At 40.1% G+C, this 19751-nt stretch overlaps 1 protein-coding gene across 1 annotated transcript in view; it reads left to right on the top strand.

Moving 5' to 3' along the window:
• Positions 1-773: 773 nt before the first annotated feature.
• Positions 774-19751, top strand: part of DPYD (dihydropyrimidine dehydrogenase) — a 317439-nt gene continuing 298461 nt past the window's right edge. Inside the window, exon 1 of the mRNA XM_085231702.1 lies at positions 774-1007. Within this exon, the coding sequence (XP_085087828.1) occupies positions 969-1007 (39 nt within the window). The 5' untranslated portion in view covers positions 774-968. The remainder of the gene's footprint in view (positions 1008-19751) is intronic.

Consider the following 19751-nt stretch of genomic DNA (forward strand, 5'->3'; position numbering starts at 1 on the left):
AATTTTAAAAAGACTGATAATGCTATAATAAAGAAAAGTAGGGTTGAAAGTTAACTGGATAATATGAGTGCTGCAAAACATGTTGAGAGTTGGATCTGAGATTGTCAAGGAGAAAGTATGTGGTAAACTTCTTGGCACACAAATAGGAAAATCAAAGATTGGGTATATACTGAGGTCCTCTGTTCTTGTGAAGCTGAGAAAACAGCTCTGGAGTGCTTTGAGATCACAGGCGTGGTGCCTGGATGTGCTGTCTGGAAACAGATGTGATCAGCTGTTCAGCATTTTTTAATGCTGAATACTTCTGCTGTTGTAAGGTAGCAGGGAAGACAAACACCTTTGCATACAATGTTACAGTGGGAATTTTTTTTTTTTAGTGATACTAAATACTGTCCTTAAGGTGTCAAACCGCCAAAACACTGGAGAGAAGAGAATGCTTCAGAGCACACAGGCACAGCACCCGGTTACCCTGGGGCACACTTGGGGCACGGCTGCTGCTGCGGGCCGGAGCCGTTCTCGAGGGTGCAGGGACGGTTTAGTCGTCTCTCAGGAGGGAAGGCTCGTCTTGGGTCGTCTCAAGCACTGTTGGCTGCGACGTTCTCATGGAGTGGAGATAACAGGCCCTCGACAGACCCCGCCGGTGGCAGGTGGTTGCTGTCCGGGGAGCCCCTCCTTTCCTTTCCAAACGCGAAGGACGAGGGCGAAGGCGCGGGCGTGCACGGCGGCAGAGCTCACAGCTCCGGCGGGGGCGGGTCGGGCCCCTCCTCCCTTCGCGGCCTCGAGGTGAACCTGCTCACGGGGGCCGCCGCGGACCCTGCCCTCAGGGCGCCCCGTGAGGCGCGTGGCGCTGCGGGGTGGCCGCCCGCCCACTGGGGCGTTGCAGCCCGGGCTGCCGGCTCCGCCTCCTTTCGCGTTCCACTCCACTCCGGAGCTGCGGGAAGCCGGGGGAAGGCCGTGGCGGTGCGGACAGCATGGCTCGGGTGCTGAGCCGGGACCCGGTGGACATTGAGGTACCCACTCGCCCTGCCGGGGCGGGCGGCTGCGGCTAGCGGGGAAGGGGGTCCGCCCGGCCGGGAGCGCCCGGCAAAGTTTGGCTGCGGGGGGCAGAGTCTCACCGCCGTTGTGAGCTCCGTGCTTCCGCGGCTCCGCTCATCGTGCCGACCCGGGGCAGCCCCCGTCGGGGCGGCTCCGGTTCTGCGCGGCGGCGCCGCTCCGCTTTGCGAGAGGCGTCCGGGCTCGGCCCGATGTACGGGGCGGCTGCGAGCCGATGGGCGTGTGGGGGCGGTGCCTCCCCTCCTCCCAGCCCGCCACTTCCCGCAGCCGCGTTCTCCAGGGTCGGGCTCGTGTCCCCGGGAGGAGGTCAGCCGCCCCGGTGCGGCGGAGCGAGGCGGAACGGCTCGGGGGGGCCGCTGCGGTGCCCGCGGGTCTCTGCCCTCGGGTGCCCTTCCGCGGGCTAGGCTGAGTGTGCGGCACAGCGGGCAGCGGGACCGCAGCGGCATCCGTGCTCTGAGACTGGGGCCCTGAAGTTGTGTGCGAGTTTGCCGAGGGTCAGCCTGTAGCTTTGGAACTGGGCCTGCACGTGGTCCAGCACGAGATAGGGAAAAGGCCGAGTGGGGTGAGTGGCTCAGTGGGAGCTGCCTCTGCTCCTGCCTGCTGCACCCTGTGGGCTTCAGCTGCCTGAGGGAGTCCAGCAGAAACGCAGCTGCAATATTACAACTTGCAGCCGGCAGTCTCATCCTCTCTTGTGTGACACAACTTTTACAGTGGCATATCTTGAACTCTAAAACATTAGGTTTATGGTGTTCTGCTTGCTGAGGAGTCAGTGGTTTGACTATACCTCTGGCTATGGTATGCCAGTTGTATTATCAGTTCTGCTGAATTCTTGTGCCCAGTGTGTCCTCTAACTAAGCTCCTACTCAGATCTCTGTTAACATACTCAAAACTGATACAGGCGATCTGACAAACTGAGTTGTGGAATGAGAGGAAGAACAAACTTGTGGAAGACCTCCTGGATGGGAAGGTGGCACTGTGGTGTGAAGTTGGTGCTGCTCTATCAGCTCAGTGTTTTCAAAGCAGCTAATCTGTGATTTTTCTTTGTACTGGAGTTCAGTTTTCCATTTGATTTTAGTAGTAAAGGCTTTTGAATACTTTTCTAGGTTACTTTTTTTTTAATTCAGAGTATTTCAAGGATTGTTACTATGCATTTCTAGCTAAGTACAACTCATTCAAAGAATAATGAGATGTGGGATGACATGTTTATAATGGTATACAGCACAATTTAGATTTGATTTAGAAGGTGGATATTGAGAAAGACCAGTGTTTTCTTTGCTCTCAGGTTACAGTTACAAACTTTGATCAGCTCTTCCTGGGTTACTTTTCTTTCAGTGCTCATTTCAGTTGCCAAGAAAATGATGGCAATCTAATTCTAACCAAACGCGTTGTCCTTTCCCCATCTGATTGACTAAATTTAGTCACTACATGATTTGTCTCCCAGATGAGTATTTCGATAATTACTAATAGTCCATTTGCAACTCTTATTTATTTTCCTTCATGTGACTTTTTGGGGTAAAAAGAATGTACATTTAGTGTATTAATATATATTTTCTATAAAAAAATGTAGTATGTTTTTTCTTTGAAGTTGGGAAAGTGTGTATTAGTAAAACTGATATTGTAGAGAAATAATTTTCATAAAATACCCTGCTCAACTGTTATGCTGCAGACCAGAAGGTGATCAAAACATTCAGGATGTGCTGCTTCTCATGTTGACACACTTCTCTGCACAATAACTAAAGCTCTAAGATTACTTATCTCAGTGATTCATATAATTAACATATGAAATATGACCTTTGTAGTACTGATACTACTTTATGTTTTTATATACTTAAGCCATATAAAAAGACTGATATCACTGGCTCAAGAAGAGCCAAGAAGCTGTGCTAGATGTTGCTAAAATCACAGCCAGTTCTCAAATTATTAAAAATACATAAATCCAGAAAGTTGTCCCTGAGGAATCTCCTTTTCCCTGGTTGGTTTAGTGAGTAGATTCAGCTGCATCCTGTCCCGGAAATCCTTTGGCTGCTGTCTTACTGAAGGAGATAAAGAAATCACAAAGATATTGTTCTATAGATCTACTTTCTGAATTGTGTAAGTCTAGGAACTTTACAATTAAAAATATATATGTATATATTTTGTCCACAGAATCCAAAAGCAAAAACTACCAACAATGAAAAAAACCCATGAAACCCAAAAATTCCTTTCTTGTCAGTGTCTGCAAATAATCCAGGGATTATTTATGGGCTTCATGCATACCTCTTCCAGGAATACTCTAGGAAAGCATACCTTCCTTTTTATAAGCTATTTCAGTGTGTGCACACCATTCACAATTATTTCTTTTAGGAACTTGAGGGTTTTTTTTTTTAAAGTTGTCAGATCAAGCACTCAGGAATTAGTGAACTGCTAAAACTACAAAATGCTAAAACTACAAAATGCTGATTAGAATCTTAATTCAGTTTCTTGAATTTGAGCAAGATGACACAACTGCATATGTTTTCCTGATTGCATTCCAGTCAAAGTCCAGAGTCACCACAATAATGAGCTTTTTTTAGATGAGTTCTAGACATTTTCATGCAGGATGCATAGAAAGATCAAACATCCCCCAGGGGATGACTGCCTGCTCTTCTGGGCAGTCTTTGTCTGTGGCTGGCAGATCTTGGTCCCTGCACTCCTCTTTGTCCTCTCATTTGGTGATGTTAGGGTGCTAGGTACCTTCCTGGGTCTTTGCCAACCACTCTATAGTCAGTTGGAGCAGGACCAAGGCAAGGAAGCCTTGGTGAAGGCTCATCCTCACGACAGTAGAAATACTGTCACACTGTCCTCACCAATCTAAAGCATTGACAGCAAATTAGCAACCACCCTACTACATACCTCAGTATGAAACAGCATTATCATTCTTGCAGTAGGTGGAGAGAGGCTATACTGGAGTTCCACAAATTCAGCATTCTACTGAACCATCTATTGCTGACATGCAGGGGGGGCTGGGTGTTGCAGAGTTGTAATCTCTTGCTAAGGTCGTGTTCTGAGAGCATTCTGTTGGTCGTTTGAGAGTTACCAGGATATGTTTGTGGCATGTGTAAAGTAACAAATGTCATCCCTATAACTTTCTAGCTTTCTCTTCATTTGGCTTTAGAAAGTGTAGATAGCTTTTAAATAACACCCGTTTGAAAAGTTGTTGTAAAATTCATTTGCATAGTTTTATTTGCCTTTACGTTAGCTGATGTTTGCTGTACTTATTGCTGTAGTGTACTTCCATTTCTGTGGTGGTGTCATAAATAAGTGGTTGCCCATTGGGAACCAGAGCTTTACAAGATGCATTAGCTTCAGGGTAAAGGCAGATTTTCCTGAGGATGCTCATCTAAGGGAGGACACGAGGCTCTGTGTCCAGGCTGGTAGGCTGTGATCTTGCTCAGCTGCTAGGTGCACATTGTTTGTCCTCTGAGAGCTGCTGACGGAGCTGTACGAAGTCATGGCCTGTGCAGTCAGCACTCCCTGAACTCTGGGACTGCAGCTGGTCCCAGGGCTGAGAATGGTGGGAAATGGCCTGCTGGTCCCATGGTCTGTGCTGCTACCTACCAGGTGCCCTTCAGCCTGAAGGAGGCTTTATTTTGCAACCTGCAGTCCCCGCACTGCTTGAAGCAGCAGACCTGACAGCAGTGAAGGTTCTTTTGCTGGGATATTTACTTAGCTTGTTCCTTCTGGTACTCACTTTGAGAACAAGTTAAGCAAGTTTCCCCTGACATGTCTATTCTCCAAGGATAGATGGACTAGAAGAGTGAGCACACTATGTGTAGCATAGGAAATGAAGCTACAGCTGAGAGCTAAGCCCTAAGTCCTGTAAACCATGAGTTAGGTAAGGGTTGAAAAATAAAGAAAAGTGTAAGAATAAAATTCAGGAAGCCTCTAGTAAGATGGGGAATCCTACCCATCAGCATGGCCCTGAGAACTGCTAGGGAAAGGTTATGTGAATAAATAGCTGAAGCTTTCTTTGATCGAGGCCAGACTTTTATTTTAAAAGCACCAACTGTTACAGTCTCTCTGTTTTAGAGATACCTGTGATTTGTTTGAAGTTCCGTAATGAATTTTCAAAGCATAAAATTATTTTTTAGGTAAATGCTTTGTAGCTCGGTATCATGATCAGATGGCTGTTCTTGATTGATAGCTGCATCTGCTGAGGGTCATTCAGTGAAGAAACAAAACTTCCTTTTTGTTTGATGAGTTTCTCTGAAGCTTCCATTGTTTGAGTGGCTTTGTTGTAATAGTCTTAGCTATGTGGAACAGTAATGACTGCATGATGGCCTCATGGGCAGTTACAGACCACCGTGATCAGGTATGTCTTGAACAACACAATGTACTCCTGAGGTGAAAGCCTGGGTTGGTGTGTGGCAAGGAGGCTTCTGCAAGTGGCACTGCTGTCCTTTCATGCCGTATGTTCAAATCCTGCTGATGTTCAAAGACATGTAAATTCATGCCTCCCACTGCAGGTAGTCTGCAAAATTTCGGTGTTGAAATTCACTCAGGCCCACTGAAGCAATGATATTGAAAGAAAAAGCCTCATGCTTTTTTGTTGTTCTTTAGCCTTTGAATTTTATTGTTGTTCATGAAGTAAACTTTCAATTTTTTTCTACATTTTAAACATTGTCATCTTTGTAAGATGATCATATGGTAGCATTAAAAAAAAGACCTGCTACTTCCACCTTTTCTTGTAGCTGGGATGAGAAGTGCTTGCTCTGGTGAGACTTGTGGTAGTTGTTGCTGTCGTGAACAATTTTGAAAACAAAAAGGAACAAATTCATTTTCCCTTTTATTACATGAATGGACTTCTTGATGGTTTAATGTAGACTGGTTATGAGTGTTATTCTTTCCTCTGTCAGTGTTTCTGTAACCATGCAGAGCTGTCGCATCTCTTAAGAAAGTGGAACTCTGATGTCAAGGAAGATGTGGTGCGTGAGGCTGAGTTTGTGCCTGGCTGCAGGGTGCGGGCTGCTGGGGAGGAGCATGGAGGAGCCTGGCTGTCGTGCAGGCAGTCTGTGGAGCTTTTGGAGCTCATTTGCTTGCACCCAAGGCTGTCTCCATCCTACAAGCCAGTATGTGTGCACTGTGCAATCCATGTTAGCCAAAAGCACATGCTGCTGCTTTTCAGAAGTGCGTGTCTTTAAAAATTCGTTGTCCATCGTATCATATACCATTGTGGCCATGTCTGTAAAATGACCCTGGGAACACAAACAGCTGGCACTGACCTGGGGACATGCTTCTGCATAAAACATTGAGAGGAGCTGGAATCACTGCTGCCAGCAGAATGGGGCTGCGCGTGCCCTGCCTGCTGTGCTGCACTCACCCTTTGGCAGCACAGGGCTCACATCAAACCAGCTTTCTCTGCCTCTCTGGTTGCCTGGCAACCTCCCGGCTCTTATTAGCATATGATTTCTATGCCTTTTTTATTTCGTCAGTGCAGTGTTACATGCGCTGCTCCCTGCCCTGCACTGTTGCCTTTGTGAAGAGCAGGATTTGTGCCTCTATGTAAGACTTGGGCAAGGATGATTTGGAATTAGGAAACCTTTGGCTACAGATGTCTTATCAAACTCAGAGAGTGGCATTTGTGTGGGCGTGTTATTCAAAATCTATTCATTTTCATTTGCTATCATTTTTGTGTGAAGGGCAGAATTCTTCTTGTGGATCAGCACAGCATAAATCTCTGGCATCCTTAAACATAGAGAGCATCAGCTTGCTAAAGAACAAGAGAGATCTATGCAGATCTTGGTGGTCTGTACGCAGTTCAAATGTGGTGCCATAATTCAAGATGAAGTTAAAGAATTGAGTGGAGGAAATGAACTAAATCTTCCGATTCTCTTCTTACAAGGAAATAAGAACATTTTGCCTTCAAATTGTTTGGTTGTATTTTATGAAGTTAGAGGTGAATCAGACTAGGTCTTAAGTTTAACTTCAAATTCTGTATTTGTTTTTCTTTTCATAGACAGGTACAACTATAAGGAATGCCCAAATCTCTTTTGCTATTGCAAATGACAAAGAACATAAGATTCAAGTTGACAAATTGCTTTAAATATCAGAGAACACTTTCATTACTAAAAATCACAATACATAATAAGGGTGAAATGACAAACCGAGTACATCTGGAGACTATTCAGATCAAGATGCATATAGTTTTTTTCTTAATATTAACCTTACAATAAGCTATTACAGAGTTAAACTGTGGTAGAATCACCATTCTCAGCCCAAAGGGATCAATCATTACTCTTGGAAATAGTAGGAACGCAAATCTTTGTAAAGCAATTCCGATGTGTAGAAACCACTTTCTAACTTTTCACAGCTGCCTTACAACACTAGACAACCACATCATCTGAATGAATTGCTTGTCTATGTCAAACCAATAAGTGCATTTGTGAGAGTTGACCTCTTCTCTCACATAACTAAGCGATAGGACTAGAGGGAATGCCTCAGGTTGTGCTAAGAGAGGTTCAGGTTGGATATTAGGAAAAAAACATTCCCCAGGAGTGACATCAGGCACTGCGATGGGCTTCCTGGGGAGATGGTGGAGTTGCTGTCCCTGAAGGTGTTTGAGAAATGTTTGAATGTTGTACTGAGGGACATGTTTTACTGGTGACATGTTGGTGGCAGGTGGGTGGTTGGACTGGATGATCTTAGAGGGCTTTTCCAGCTTTGGTGATTCTGAGTTTAGAGTAAATGGTTTAAACAGTGGTCAGCCTCAGGCAAAGGCATGAAAAGTCTCAAGTGGCTCAAGCATCCCTGACTCCTGCATAGTAAGGGTGTTGGAGTGACTTTCCCCATCCCTATAGTTGTAGAGAGGTAAGTGCTTGGGTGGTGCTGCTCAGGACAAATACTCCCAGACCTTTGGTGTGTAACTTCAGAACAAACAAAATAAACCTCTTGTTTTCTTATGCTGTAGACTGAGTTGGGCAATTTCACTTCTGCCCTCTGTCATAATACTTAGCTGTATGAAATACCTCGTCTCTTACTCTGGTCACAGATGCTTGTCTAAGCAGATGTTAAATTGAGTGTTTTTAGGTCCTGCAGAGATTTCATGATATGAAAATGGATGAAACCCATGCATAAAAGTATTTTGTGTTTTTAAAAATGCTTCCAGTATTTATATGCATGTCTCCAGAATGCTTCAATAGCAAAATAAATATTAACATGCAATGACTGTTTTATTAGTAAATTTAAAGTGATAAACACAATGAAGTCTTTGAAAATACCATCTTTGCTCAAGCCAAGGTTCAATTTTATTTTCAGTATGACATTTGCTGCCTGAAGTATTACAAGTGGCTTGACCTTAAAATTACGTTTCCTTTAGTTCATTGAAATGGTTGGCCTTTCCAGTCTGACTTGACATCGGCAGCGCAAATGGGGGAAGATGGACATGCTTGCCTGTGACTTCAAGCTAATTAAAAAAATCTCTGTTGTATCTAAATATTTCTATGTAGATGGGATGGTAGTCATTAGTTAAAAGCAATCATGATGCATTCCGACATTTTAATTTTGGGTTCAAAACCAATTACGTATGTAATTAAAGGGAAAACTATCCAGGTAGCCAGACTGTCTGATTTACACGCACTGTGTTGGTGTGTACAGGTTTTTAACAGATGTACCTGTGCATGCTGCTTTGGGAATGTGGAAATGAAGTGTAAAAATTGAAAGCAACTTTGATAACTATGTTAGTTAATCTCTTCTTCCCAGCGATGCTCTTACTTCAAGTATTAGGCAAATGAGCAAAATAATTTGCTTTATATTTATTATGGAGTTTGGACGGTGCCAATTTCAAATAGTTATACTGTTGTGGTGCTGTGTATATTAATATATTACTGCATGCTTTTCCTATGCTCTTGTGACTTTAAGTATGCTCTCAGGTTTTATTTAAATAGAACGTTCTGTTGGAATGAGCTATCCTGGTTAGGATTTGCTCAGCTGCTAGGACATCTCAGTGACTTGGAGTGAATGCAGCACTGCTGGGCTCTAGGCTGCTCCTTCCAACTACAGCTGCTATTCTGTACTGTGCTCTCCTCCAGCCCTGAGAGGTCACTGTGTTGCTCAGCCACATTTCCAGCATTCCTTACAGAATGGTGCTGTGCTTTGAAGGGGAAACTTTTCAGTCTTGAGGTGAAAGGACAGAAGCCAGGATGCGTCTTTGTGGGTGTGGAGAAATGGACTGATGCATGGAGGGATCCAGGGAGAAGGAGAAATAAAATAGGCTCTTATCTGCAAGGCTGCAAGCGAGCTATCACAGAATTTAACAATTGCAGCATTTTCCTCTACAGCCTTTGCACCATTAACATCTATGCTACCATCTAGCTCATTATAAAATGCCTGTTTTTGCCTTGATTCTGAAGGGCATTGTACAAAACCCCTTTCTATTCTCCTCTTAACAATAAGACAGCTCCCCTCCCATCCAGGCATGTCTAGCATCTATGCACAACTCCGGAATGAGTGTGTAAAAGTAGGTAGAAGTGTTAGAATAGGCTATTAAAAATGTAGACCCATAATGTGATTAAAGAAGATTGGAGGTATAAAAAGAGGTTTTACACCTGGAAGTTATTATAGTTATTTAGATTGAGTGAGAATAATAACCAATTGTTTTCTAAGATGTATGACACATTTATGAAAAACCTTGAAGGATAAATGGATCTTTTTAGTATGCTACTTCCACAAAGGACTCTATGAATAAAATAATAGTGAGAGAACTCTCAGTGGATGCTGAATACTGCTAATTGATGAAATTATTACTTATTACGCTGCAACTGAACTCAGCTTAGAAACACTATTTTCAGTATGATTTTTTTGAAAATGACAGCTGAAATGTAAGAGGCTTTGTATTGAAAATGAATAGTGATAATTTCTTGATATCTTTGAAATAAAGGATATTTCAATGACAGTTAAAACTGAGAAAAGTGATTTTTTTTTAAGTGCTCGGATCATGGAATGTTGCTGTGAAAATGAACTTTTCTGAAATCAATAGCATAGAGTTAATATGGATTTATGAAGCATTTAAAAATTCTTAGTATTCTTATTTATAACGAAGCAGTCAATTATTTGTGTCAGCAGTTTTCATATTATGTCACATATTAAGGTTAGAAATGAAGTTTTTGAGAGAGAATTTTCCTAAATGCAATGGCTACACCCTAATTGTAAATTAAATCAGCACTGAAGAAGCGCTCCATCACTTACTGCTCAGGGCAAGAATGGGAGTGAGTACCAGATTTGCCACTGATTTAGTGCTGATGGATTTCAAACTGGCTGGTCTTATTTTTCTTGGTATGTCATTTTAGGTCCCTGTATTGACTCTCGAGGAATGTTTTCAGTAATTGGTGTGAGAATCTGTGTATTGCATGTGGTGTAGTATTTTGGAATATGACTGCATGTGAATACAGGATCTGATTTCAACCTTGATAAATTTATTCATCAGTTTTAGGGATATAATAACTCCACCCCTGTTAATAGGAGCAATTTTCAAACTCCGAGGGGCAACATCTTCTTGTATGAGTTTGAATACGCACTTGTGTGTGCATGCTGATGGGAACATTTTGAGGTGAGTGATTAGAGATTATTCCCAGACCTATTAATTCCACTTCTGTTTTAACACCTTGTTTGATAATGCCTTTTCTTTGGTTCCAATTAAAAATTCAAAATTATAACAATTTTATGAAGCTTGTACATAGCTCTTCTATACAGATGGAAGTGATAGTAACAAAAGGCTTTGGGAGGGAGAAAAAATCCAATGAGATAACCACAGCAGAAGTTGGTCTAGAACACTGGTGATTAAAATGCAGGAACAAATACAGCAGAGCAGAATAAAACAAAAATACTATCTGCTCAGAAAACCCCCAGGCTGAGTAGATGCCAGCATTTTGATGTGGCAGGGGTAACTGACACTACTGACTGAAGGGCCAACTCTGTTGGTAGGGTATGATAAGAAGTTCTCAGAACTGTGAATTATTTACTCTCAAATGAGGCAGTTGCTTGCCTGCTTTCAAACCTTGGGACTGGGAGAGGAGGTTCTGTCAGGTAAAGAACAGGAAATTACCTAAAGCATTTATCTAATGGTTACCTGGGTACTTCTTATTTGTATAATTCCTAGTCCACTAAGTATCGTTGCTTATGCTGCAGCTGTTTCTGTTACTCTTCAGTATTTGCTGTTGCTCTTACCAAACTACAAAGAAAGCGATGCTGATCTGAGACAAGGGTTCCTAGACATTTCCATTCTAAATGAATGAATGCAGCTTTGGGGTATATTATAGTCTAGAGTAGTCTAGGGGAGAGGGTTTTGTCCAGTTAAAAAGAGAGGAATTATTTTTTCTGAAGATCCTGTGCTTAAAGTCTGCCTTTTGGCAACTAGAAATTCAAAGCTTTAGAATCATTACTGTACATTTATAGGATAATTGATTATAAACCTTTAGAAATGATAAAAGTGATAATTCTTCCCCATTCAGAGGTGTCATCACACAAATGTAATCTGGCTTATTAAGTAAAATTGAAAAATAATGCTACAAAATCAAATGCTCTTCATAAAATGTTTGAAATTTTGTTCTGTAAGAACGAGACAAAGTAGGGTAGATCAGAACCCAAATGTTTGCTGTTGTATTTTAAGATTAAGCACCCTAATCGGGTTATCCTGTTTTTTTTTTTTTTTTTTAAGAGTATCACAACTGCTTCTGGCCCACATGTTCAGTAATGTTTAATGTCAGATTTAAAAATCAAAATTGTTGAACATAAGTGAAGAACTCCAAGGAGTTGTTTTCATTTTTCCCATTATCAATACATTTTTGTTGTCATCTGAAATGCATGTGACACCCTATTTATTTATGGAGTGTCATATGGGATTTCTTTGCTTAAAGGTGACTCCGTAGGAATAATCTGTAGCTCTGCATAGGATAAGAGATATTAAAAAAGGAAAAATTGGCCACAGTATCCTCCTGCCTTACTTGCATCGAATGCTAGTTTTTATTCCTTGAAAACTGTGTTGCTATCAAATGTCTGATAAGTGAAAAATATTTTAATTTGTAACCTCAGGTATCAATCCTTTACTCCTTATAATAAATAATTAAAAAATTTTTCATGTTTAGACTTTGCTTCTACAGGCTTAGCATTTCCTTTTTGGCTAGGTACTCTTTTGTATGCACAAGATTACCAGGAAATCAGTATCGAAACTACAGTAGTGAAGCTGAAAGCATCAGTTTGGTATTTTACCATTGCATTAAACAGTTGCCACTGAAATTTTCTCATTTGCTGCTTCTTAGTGTTGCAACAGCTTTAGAAAGTCAATATAGATATGCTTGGCACATTGGTATAAGTATAAAAATTCTTCACACATGCTTCAAGCAGTGAATGTACTAGATCTTTTGCATATGCATTGTCACCATCATCCTTGCATTTCAAGTTCATTTATTGGACTTTGAAAATCACCTTTAACAAAGTTTTCAGAACATTACTTCTCTCAGCTAAAATTAGTTCTGCTGTTTTTGCCAATGATTAAATTTAAAGCAGTAATAACTTTAATGCTAATTTCTCTCCTATGATCAAAAGTCAGCAGAGCATTCACTTTTCATTAACTGACATGTCTCCAATGTGAGTTTGGTCTCTCTGGTTAAGCAAACAAACACCTGTAATTGCAGTTGAGTGGAGGTTTAATCTGAGGGGTTCAATTGTTGGGATACAATGGCTTATTTTTGGTTTTGGCACTAAAGCTATTTACAAAGGCAATTGAGCTTGTCTTCTCTTTCAGTTGGTTTGTCATCTTGCAGAAAAATGAAAGTAGAATGTAGATGTATGTGTATGATGATCTTATGGACTTAAAATGACTCTCCATATGAGTGAGCAGTTACAAATGTTTAGTAGTCCTTGAGTAATAAATACAGCAGTTGCATAATTCAGTGTGCTAGTGATTGAGACGTAGGTAAATACAGTGAGGAAACAACAAAATTCTATTAGATCTTTGAAGTAAACTTAAAGCTTCAGAAAAAAATGTAAAGAGGGAAGATATTTTTTATTAGGAAGATGAAGGTAGCAGGCTGTGGCCACCATGCCTGTGCTTGCTTTGAAAGAAATGTCAGTGAAGGAGCCAGTTGGCTCTGATGATAAGTTGATGTACTTTTTTTTTTTGCACTTATTCAATCAGTTGGATGATTCAAGATTATACAGTTCACAAGATAAAATGTATTAAAAGGTTAAATGTAGGCTTAGAAGAATAACCGCACCAAAATTTAAACCTATTTTTAAAGGCAGTAAATAATATATTTAATTAGATGAATACAGAATGTCATGTTGAGCTCTGAAAACTGTGCCCAGCTATGCCTTCTCTGAATTTGATGTGGTAACACAAATAGCTTCTGCTATGTTGTATTGTTTATGATGTGAAAATGAGGCCTTATCACAGAGCAGGGTGTTCTGGAGTGACCTCAGGACTGAGGACTTTGGATTGTGGTGCTATAACATTGAGCCCGCTTTAATCTGCATAGCTTTTAATGCGTTGAGTATATGAATAATTCACTGAATGCTGGGATACTACCTGGATACTTAACTTCAAGCACAGAGGGTGAGTATGCACTTCAGTTTTCTTTGTGAGGGTCAAGGCACTTCTGCAGAGATGAGTTATGTCAAGGCAAGCGCATGCTGAGCTTCCAAAGGAGTAATTTACCACCCAGAGCTCTGCTAATAGAGAACAGTGTTTGTTATCTATGGGAAGCAAGTAATGCTTAGGTTTCCCATTTTAATAAACCTTTTATATTTTACAGTAGTACCTAGCATAAATACAGTGCTGAGGTGGAGAAATCAAGTTCTTAATATGAAAATTAAGGTATCTGCAAACTCAGGCAAACTGTGCATATGGTTGTGTATATTTCTTCTTTGTTAATTGCTAAAGCATTAACTTTGGTCTTATAACAAAGTTCTGGAGGTATTCAACATTTTGTTAACATAGGTATATGCAAAAGTAAGATTTCACTGACTTTTGATGGTGATTTAGAGAACTATTTAATTAAAGAGACGGTGTTTACATAATGTACATTTGAGGAAGGTAAAGATCTAGTGGTAAGACTGTTTTGGTAATGCTGCTTTCTACATAACTGAATCTAGGACTGCACCTCAAAGGTGACTGCACGCTCTGATGTTATTGCTAACAAGTAGTTTTACTCTCACTACATACCACAGGCTGTGTGAGGAAAGAAAGATGCCAGAAATGAGTTTGTTCTGATGTAAAAGCAGTCACCTCGGCAAATGTAAAACTACTTGGAAATGTAAAGAGGAAAATGTGGCATCTAATTGTTAAGTTAAGCCAGTGACCAGAGCAGAGCTAGAACATGCTTACCATAAGATAATGCACTGACACCAAGTTCTTGATCTTTTTTTTGATCCTCTGAACTCATGAGGCTCAGAGAAGAAATAAGTGTTGTGATTCAAAGTGGGATATTTTCCCAGGTATGGCCTAACTGCCCTGCCCAGTGTGCCCCAGGGCTCAGTGCCTGACCCCAGCCCCTGCCCCTCCGCAGCCTCGCTTCATCTGCCTGCAGCGCGTCTGCTTTGCTGGCAGTTTTCATGGTCAGAAGCTGTTTGTCCATCCAGGAAGGGAATCCCTCTTCTAACTTTCTGGATGCTGGCCACTCTTATTTGAAGATAGAGTGGTAATGTAAATCATTGGCCATGGAAAATTTTACCTGAGGAGTTTATCCTTGTTTATAGAGAGGATTGTATCTTGCCACACTGTGATACATTATAATATAAATGGGATCACAGCCAGTGTGTGCCTTTGTCAGTACCTGCAGCCATTTGACTTAACAGAAATGTATCCAGTAACACACAGAAAAAAAATCCTGGGGAATTTTCCTCATAAACTCCTTGCTGTCTGGGATAATTTTTGATTCTAGATTTAGGAATGTCTGAAGGTTGACCATGTTATTCCCATGTTGTTTTGTAGTTTTCCATTTTGTCTTACTTTCTCTGACCTTCGTCATCTCACAATTAGATCAGGCCTGACTAATGTGAAAGCACACTGTTCTTTTTTGAAATATCTCAGGAAGTCATCCAAAGATGTCTAAGCTGTATATTACCTATATGTTAAGTAGATTATAACGTTTTTCTCATTGGTTCAAGACTTCAGTAAAAAAAAAAAAATACAAATTTGACACAAGTATTTGTTTGAGGCACTCTATTATATTACTCTTAATCTTAAAGGTCCCTTCCAACTCAAACCATTCTATGATCCTATCTAATAGCAGGATAGAGAAACTCCCAACTTTCCCCATGTCCTCAGATAATGAAAAATGACATAGAATTGGCTTGTAAAAAAACATAATATCATGACTATTTATTTTTTTTAATCTTGATTATCTTTTAATATTTTGAATTGTTTTTGAACTAGAATGTTTCCTTGCTCATTTGGTGGTGGAATTTCTACTTGTAGCCATTAGGGACTTTGCATGATGGCTGAAGTGCTGCATCTGTTAGTGCTTCATGCAGCTTTCCTGAAGGCCTAACAGATGTGAAAGATAAAGTAAACTAAGCAATGCAAAATGAGGTATTAGTGGATAGAGTCATCTTTTTGTTAGCTGACAGAATTCTTAAACATCATTATTCTGGGTCATCCAATCTCATGAAAACAAATACTTCTACTTCAGGTTATTTGGTCTTTCACTGACGAGCACTTAATAAAATTAGTTTCATGTACTAGAAAATAACAGGAGAAAGACTCTAGTTACTTCTGTCAGTAGTTCAACACTTGCATAGCTCTGAAATTAATTGTTTAGTATGCTCATTACTCTTAGAAAAAATAAATATGTTCTCATTATGCTCACTTGGTGAACATATGTACCTTGCAATACATTTAATGTTACTTGCTGTGAGGAAGATTACAACTCTTTTTAAGGAAATTGGGTAGATTAATGGAATGGGGTGGGTTAAATTGCTCTCCACATGCATTCCCTAGCATGCCTAGCCCAGTGCTGAATTTTAATTGATATATATACATATAGGCTGCTCTGAATGTAATGCCTCCTATTTATTTTAATGAAAACTGCAACAGATACATATAGTTATTTGATAGAGCAAATTCTCAGTGATAAAACACTATTTTTCAAGACAGTCGCTACCATTAGCTATGCGCTTTCACCAGTGATAAACAAGAGCCTGCAAGCTGTGGTCATAAAAATCTGCACTAGCACAGACGTGGCCCACTGTTTCACAGCTGTTATGAGGATGTTGTATCTAGGAAGATGTTGCCCATACAGTCCATCTTTCAGTGGCCCTAACAGATGGAAGACAAAAGGTGCCAAGTCTGGACTGTATCATGGGTACAGTAAGACAGTCTAGCCAAGATTAGCAATGTGTTCCACAGTCTTCAAACCGGTATGGGACCTAGCGTTATCATGTTGCAAGAGAAAGGTTGTCTTCCCTCATCTGACTCTGGAGTTTGAGCTTTCACCTTTGTCAGTGTCACAGTATAGTGGTCAGAGTTCATGGCTTGTCCAGGAAATCCAGAAGAATCTGCCCCATTTCTGCCCCAAAAGACAGTGCACAGCATTTCATGCATTGTGGGCCTTATCTTGCAATTCATCAGAATGCCCCTCTGCTGCCATCTGTCATATAGCAACAGAATGTAATGGAATACTGGTGAGAAGCTTCAACCTCTATTGCCATATCACTAATATCCACCTCTGCCATTGTGGGCCAACATAATAGGAGGTATTACTTTCAGAGCATCCCTCATATAAAACAGTTTAGCTAAGGATGCTCAGTAAAGCAACTGGAGTAAAATAGGATACAACCTATGTATTGCAGGGTCTGAACTGAACTTTACTTTATGGTAAAATGATCCAAATAATGCTTGAGATTGCATTTATATTCATGGTTTGTATATGAACAGTTGCATTTTTCAGTGACTCTGTTATGGCTGTATGCTCATTGATCTATGGTGAACCTCAGCAGGTGCTCTGGGGCTGTTAATAAGAAACTTCCCTGTGTGCTGGGGGAAGTGGACAGAAGCCATGAAAATAATTCTATCTTATCAATAAGCTTATACAGTTTTAATACTGTGACCTGTGCCAGAGCCTGAAGAGGTCTTTTCTGATCCCTATTCTACCTTTGATTTACCAGTTGCAAAAATGAGGATTACTTAGGAATAAATACTCCTGATGTAACTCACTGGTGTCAGCTGTAGTTGTTCCAGAGATGGAGAGTAACCTTCAGTGTTCAATTTTTAACCAGGCTTTCTGTTTTTAGTGAAAGCTAAGATCCAGATGCCTGGGACGTCTTGCTAGGGTTGTTAATTTGAAAAAAATGTGGAATACTTCAAAGCTGAATTTGTAAAGAAAAGCTTTAAAAACCCCATATATCTTAAAGACTGCACTAAATGAGTAGGACTTCTCTAAGACTGTCTTGAAGGTACTGCAGTCCCATTGATGATGTAAACTGTACTTTCTTAACATCATTGTCTGAATTTGGCCCATTAAACAGACTTCAATCTTAGGATGTGGGTATTGGAAGATGGAAGAACCTTGTGTGTTTCATGCTTATCATTGGTGTGTTAACTTGTCAGGAACAAAGGCTATTTAGCCTCAGTGCAATATAATGCTATAAGAAAATGTATGCCTTAGAAGTGGAAGTGGTGTCATTCTACAAAAGACCGCAATCCAGTTTGAAAGCAGAAGCAAGAAGAAAAAAAGTTTCCAGGAATTTATCTTAAGATAATATGGAAGAAAGTCTGCCTTTGTGTGTGCACTGTGTTTGTTCATGGCAGAACTCAATGTGTTCTGTGTAGCTCAGGAGTTCAAGCTAAGGAGAGCATTTCCTATTACATATGAATGTCTACACAACTGGGCCTCTCTGTTCTCTCACTCACCATTTTCTACTTTTTACTGTTTTTCCCATCCTTCAGTTAGGAAGTTCAGTAAGAAAGCAGGAAAATATTGCTCAAATCTTTTTTTTTCTCCTAATGCCATGCTAGTACATCATCCTTGGAAGTCAAATCCCTTTCTACCTTTCCCTAGTTGGCATTGAAACATTACTAATAAGCATAATGCTTCCAAAACTTTCTATTTTATTTTTCTGAATGTGCTTTTAATTAAAGATCAAATTTAATTGCAATAGCTTCTTAAGATTTTCAACTAAAAGGATGACTTTATAAAATGGAAATAAAATGGCTATGATGCTTTTTAATGAAATAAATATCTGGTATAGAGAATTATATTAACGCTGGATTACTGCAGGACAATGTGAGATCTGTCTTGAATTATCTGGAAATGCTGCACCGGAAATAAGACTCCCAACAACAGAATGTGTTTCTATTCCAAGTGACTGCCTTGAAATCACTTATTTTGGAGTAATACTAAATCAGAGACTTGAAAAATTACTCACTGTAATATAACGTGCTGTTTTAAAATCTTCTACAGCCTTTTCATTAATAGATGATAGTGAAGATAAGTTTTTTTTTTTTTGCGTTAACTTGTTAATCATAGCCTTTAAAGTAGAAACTGAGCAATAAACATCTAACGAATAGCTTATGGCAAGTTTATTCTCTCTCTGAAGCAGTGTTGGCACAGATCAACATAAACCATTTATTGTTAATTTCTCAAAATTTAAAAACTGTAGCTATGACTTAAACATACCACATCTACATTAGATATGAGTAGTTTATAGCACTTTAGGGTACTTGCAACTTAAGTTAGTTTATATTATTCACAAATACCTTCCATTCTAGAAATGAATATATTAAAAAATATTAGAATATATTAGAGAAAGAAACTATTCTTTAGTATTTTTTAGGTTATTTTAGTATTGTAAAAGGCATGAAAGAACAAACTGTCATGGATGATTATTAAATTCCTTACTGTACTGGGCGAATCTGTAGAGGCAGTATTCTAACTCTTCTGTGTAAACAATAGAAGAATACTGTGGTGGTGCCAGTGACTATCACTGTGGTACAAGGCTGCTAGTTTAACTCTAGTATGCATAGTGTTCAGCTGTGCCAAGAGGATGTACGCAACGTGAGCCAAATTTATTTCTGTGTATTTACAACCCTGTTTCTTCTTCATCAACACAGTACCTAAAAAGATTTGTGCAAAAATGCAGCAGCATTATGTTCAGATTAGCAGTCATTAATGAAAATGGATTTATACCTACTTTGTTTTTATTTTAATCAATATGATCACCTACACTAACAATAAATATATAATTTATTGGTACTCAATGACTATTCAAATAGCATCTTAAGGTGAGGTCCAGACTTCACAGTACTCTGAAAAGGGATGTAGTATTTACCTACCAGCTCCATTTGGGAGTTTGAATATTGCCTTTTCAACATCCAGAAAGATCAAATGACAGCTCGTCTGGCAAGAGAGAGAATTTATGTAGCAGAATAAGTTGTGGGATTGGGACAAGCAAGATCAGAGATGCCCAGATAATTATCCTTACCAATGAGTTCTCCCCTGTTTTGATGGCCAGTGTATCTGAAAGATCAGGGCCTCGGGTTTCTTTTCTTGCATATGCAATTTTTGTTTAGCTAGGTGCATATATTAAGTGTTAGTTGCAACAGTCCCTCCAGGACTTTCTTCTCAGTAATTTTCCACTTATTGGCTGACTTACCTGAATGTATTTGTTAAATTTACTAAATGTCTGACTAGCCATAAGCTGCTGAAAGCCAACCAGGGAACTGAAATGAATAGGAAGAAAATACCCTCACT

Source organism: Meleagris gallopavo, chromosome 10, assembly GCF_905368555.1.
Source record: "Meleagris gallopavo chromosome 10, MGAL_WU_HG_1.1, whole genome shotgun sequence".
Lineage (NCBI taxonomy): Eukaryota > Metazoa > Chordata > Aves > Galliformes > Phasianidae > Meleagris > Meleagris gallopavo.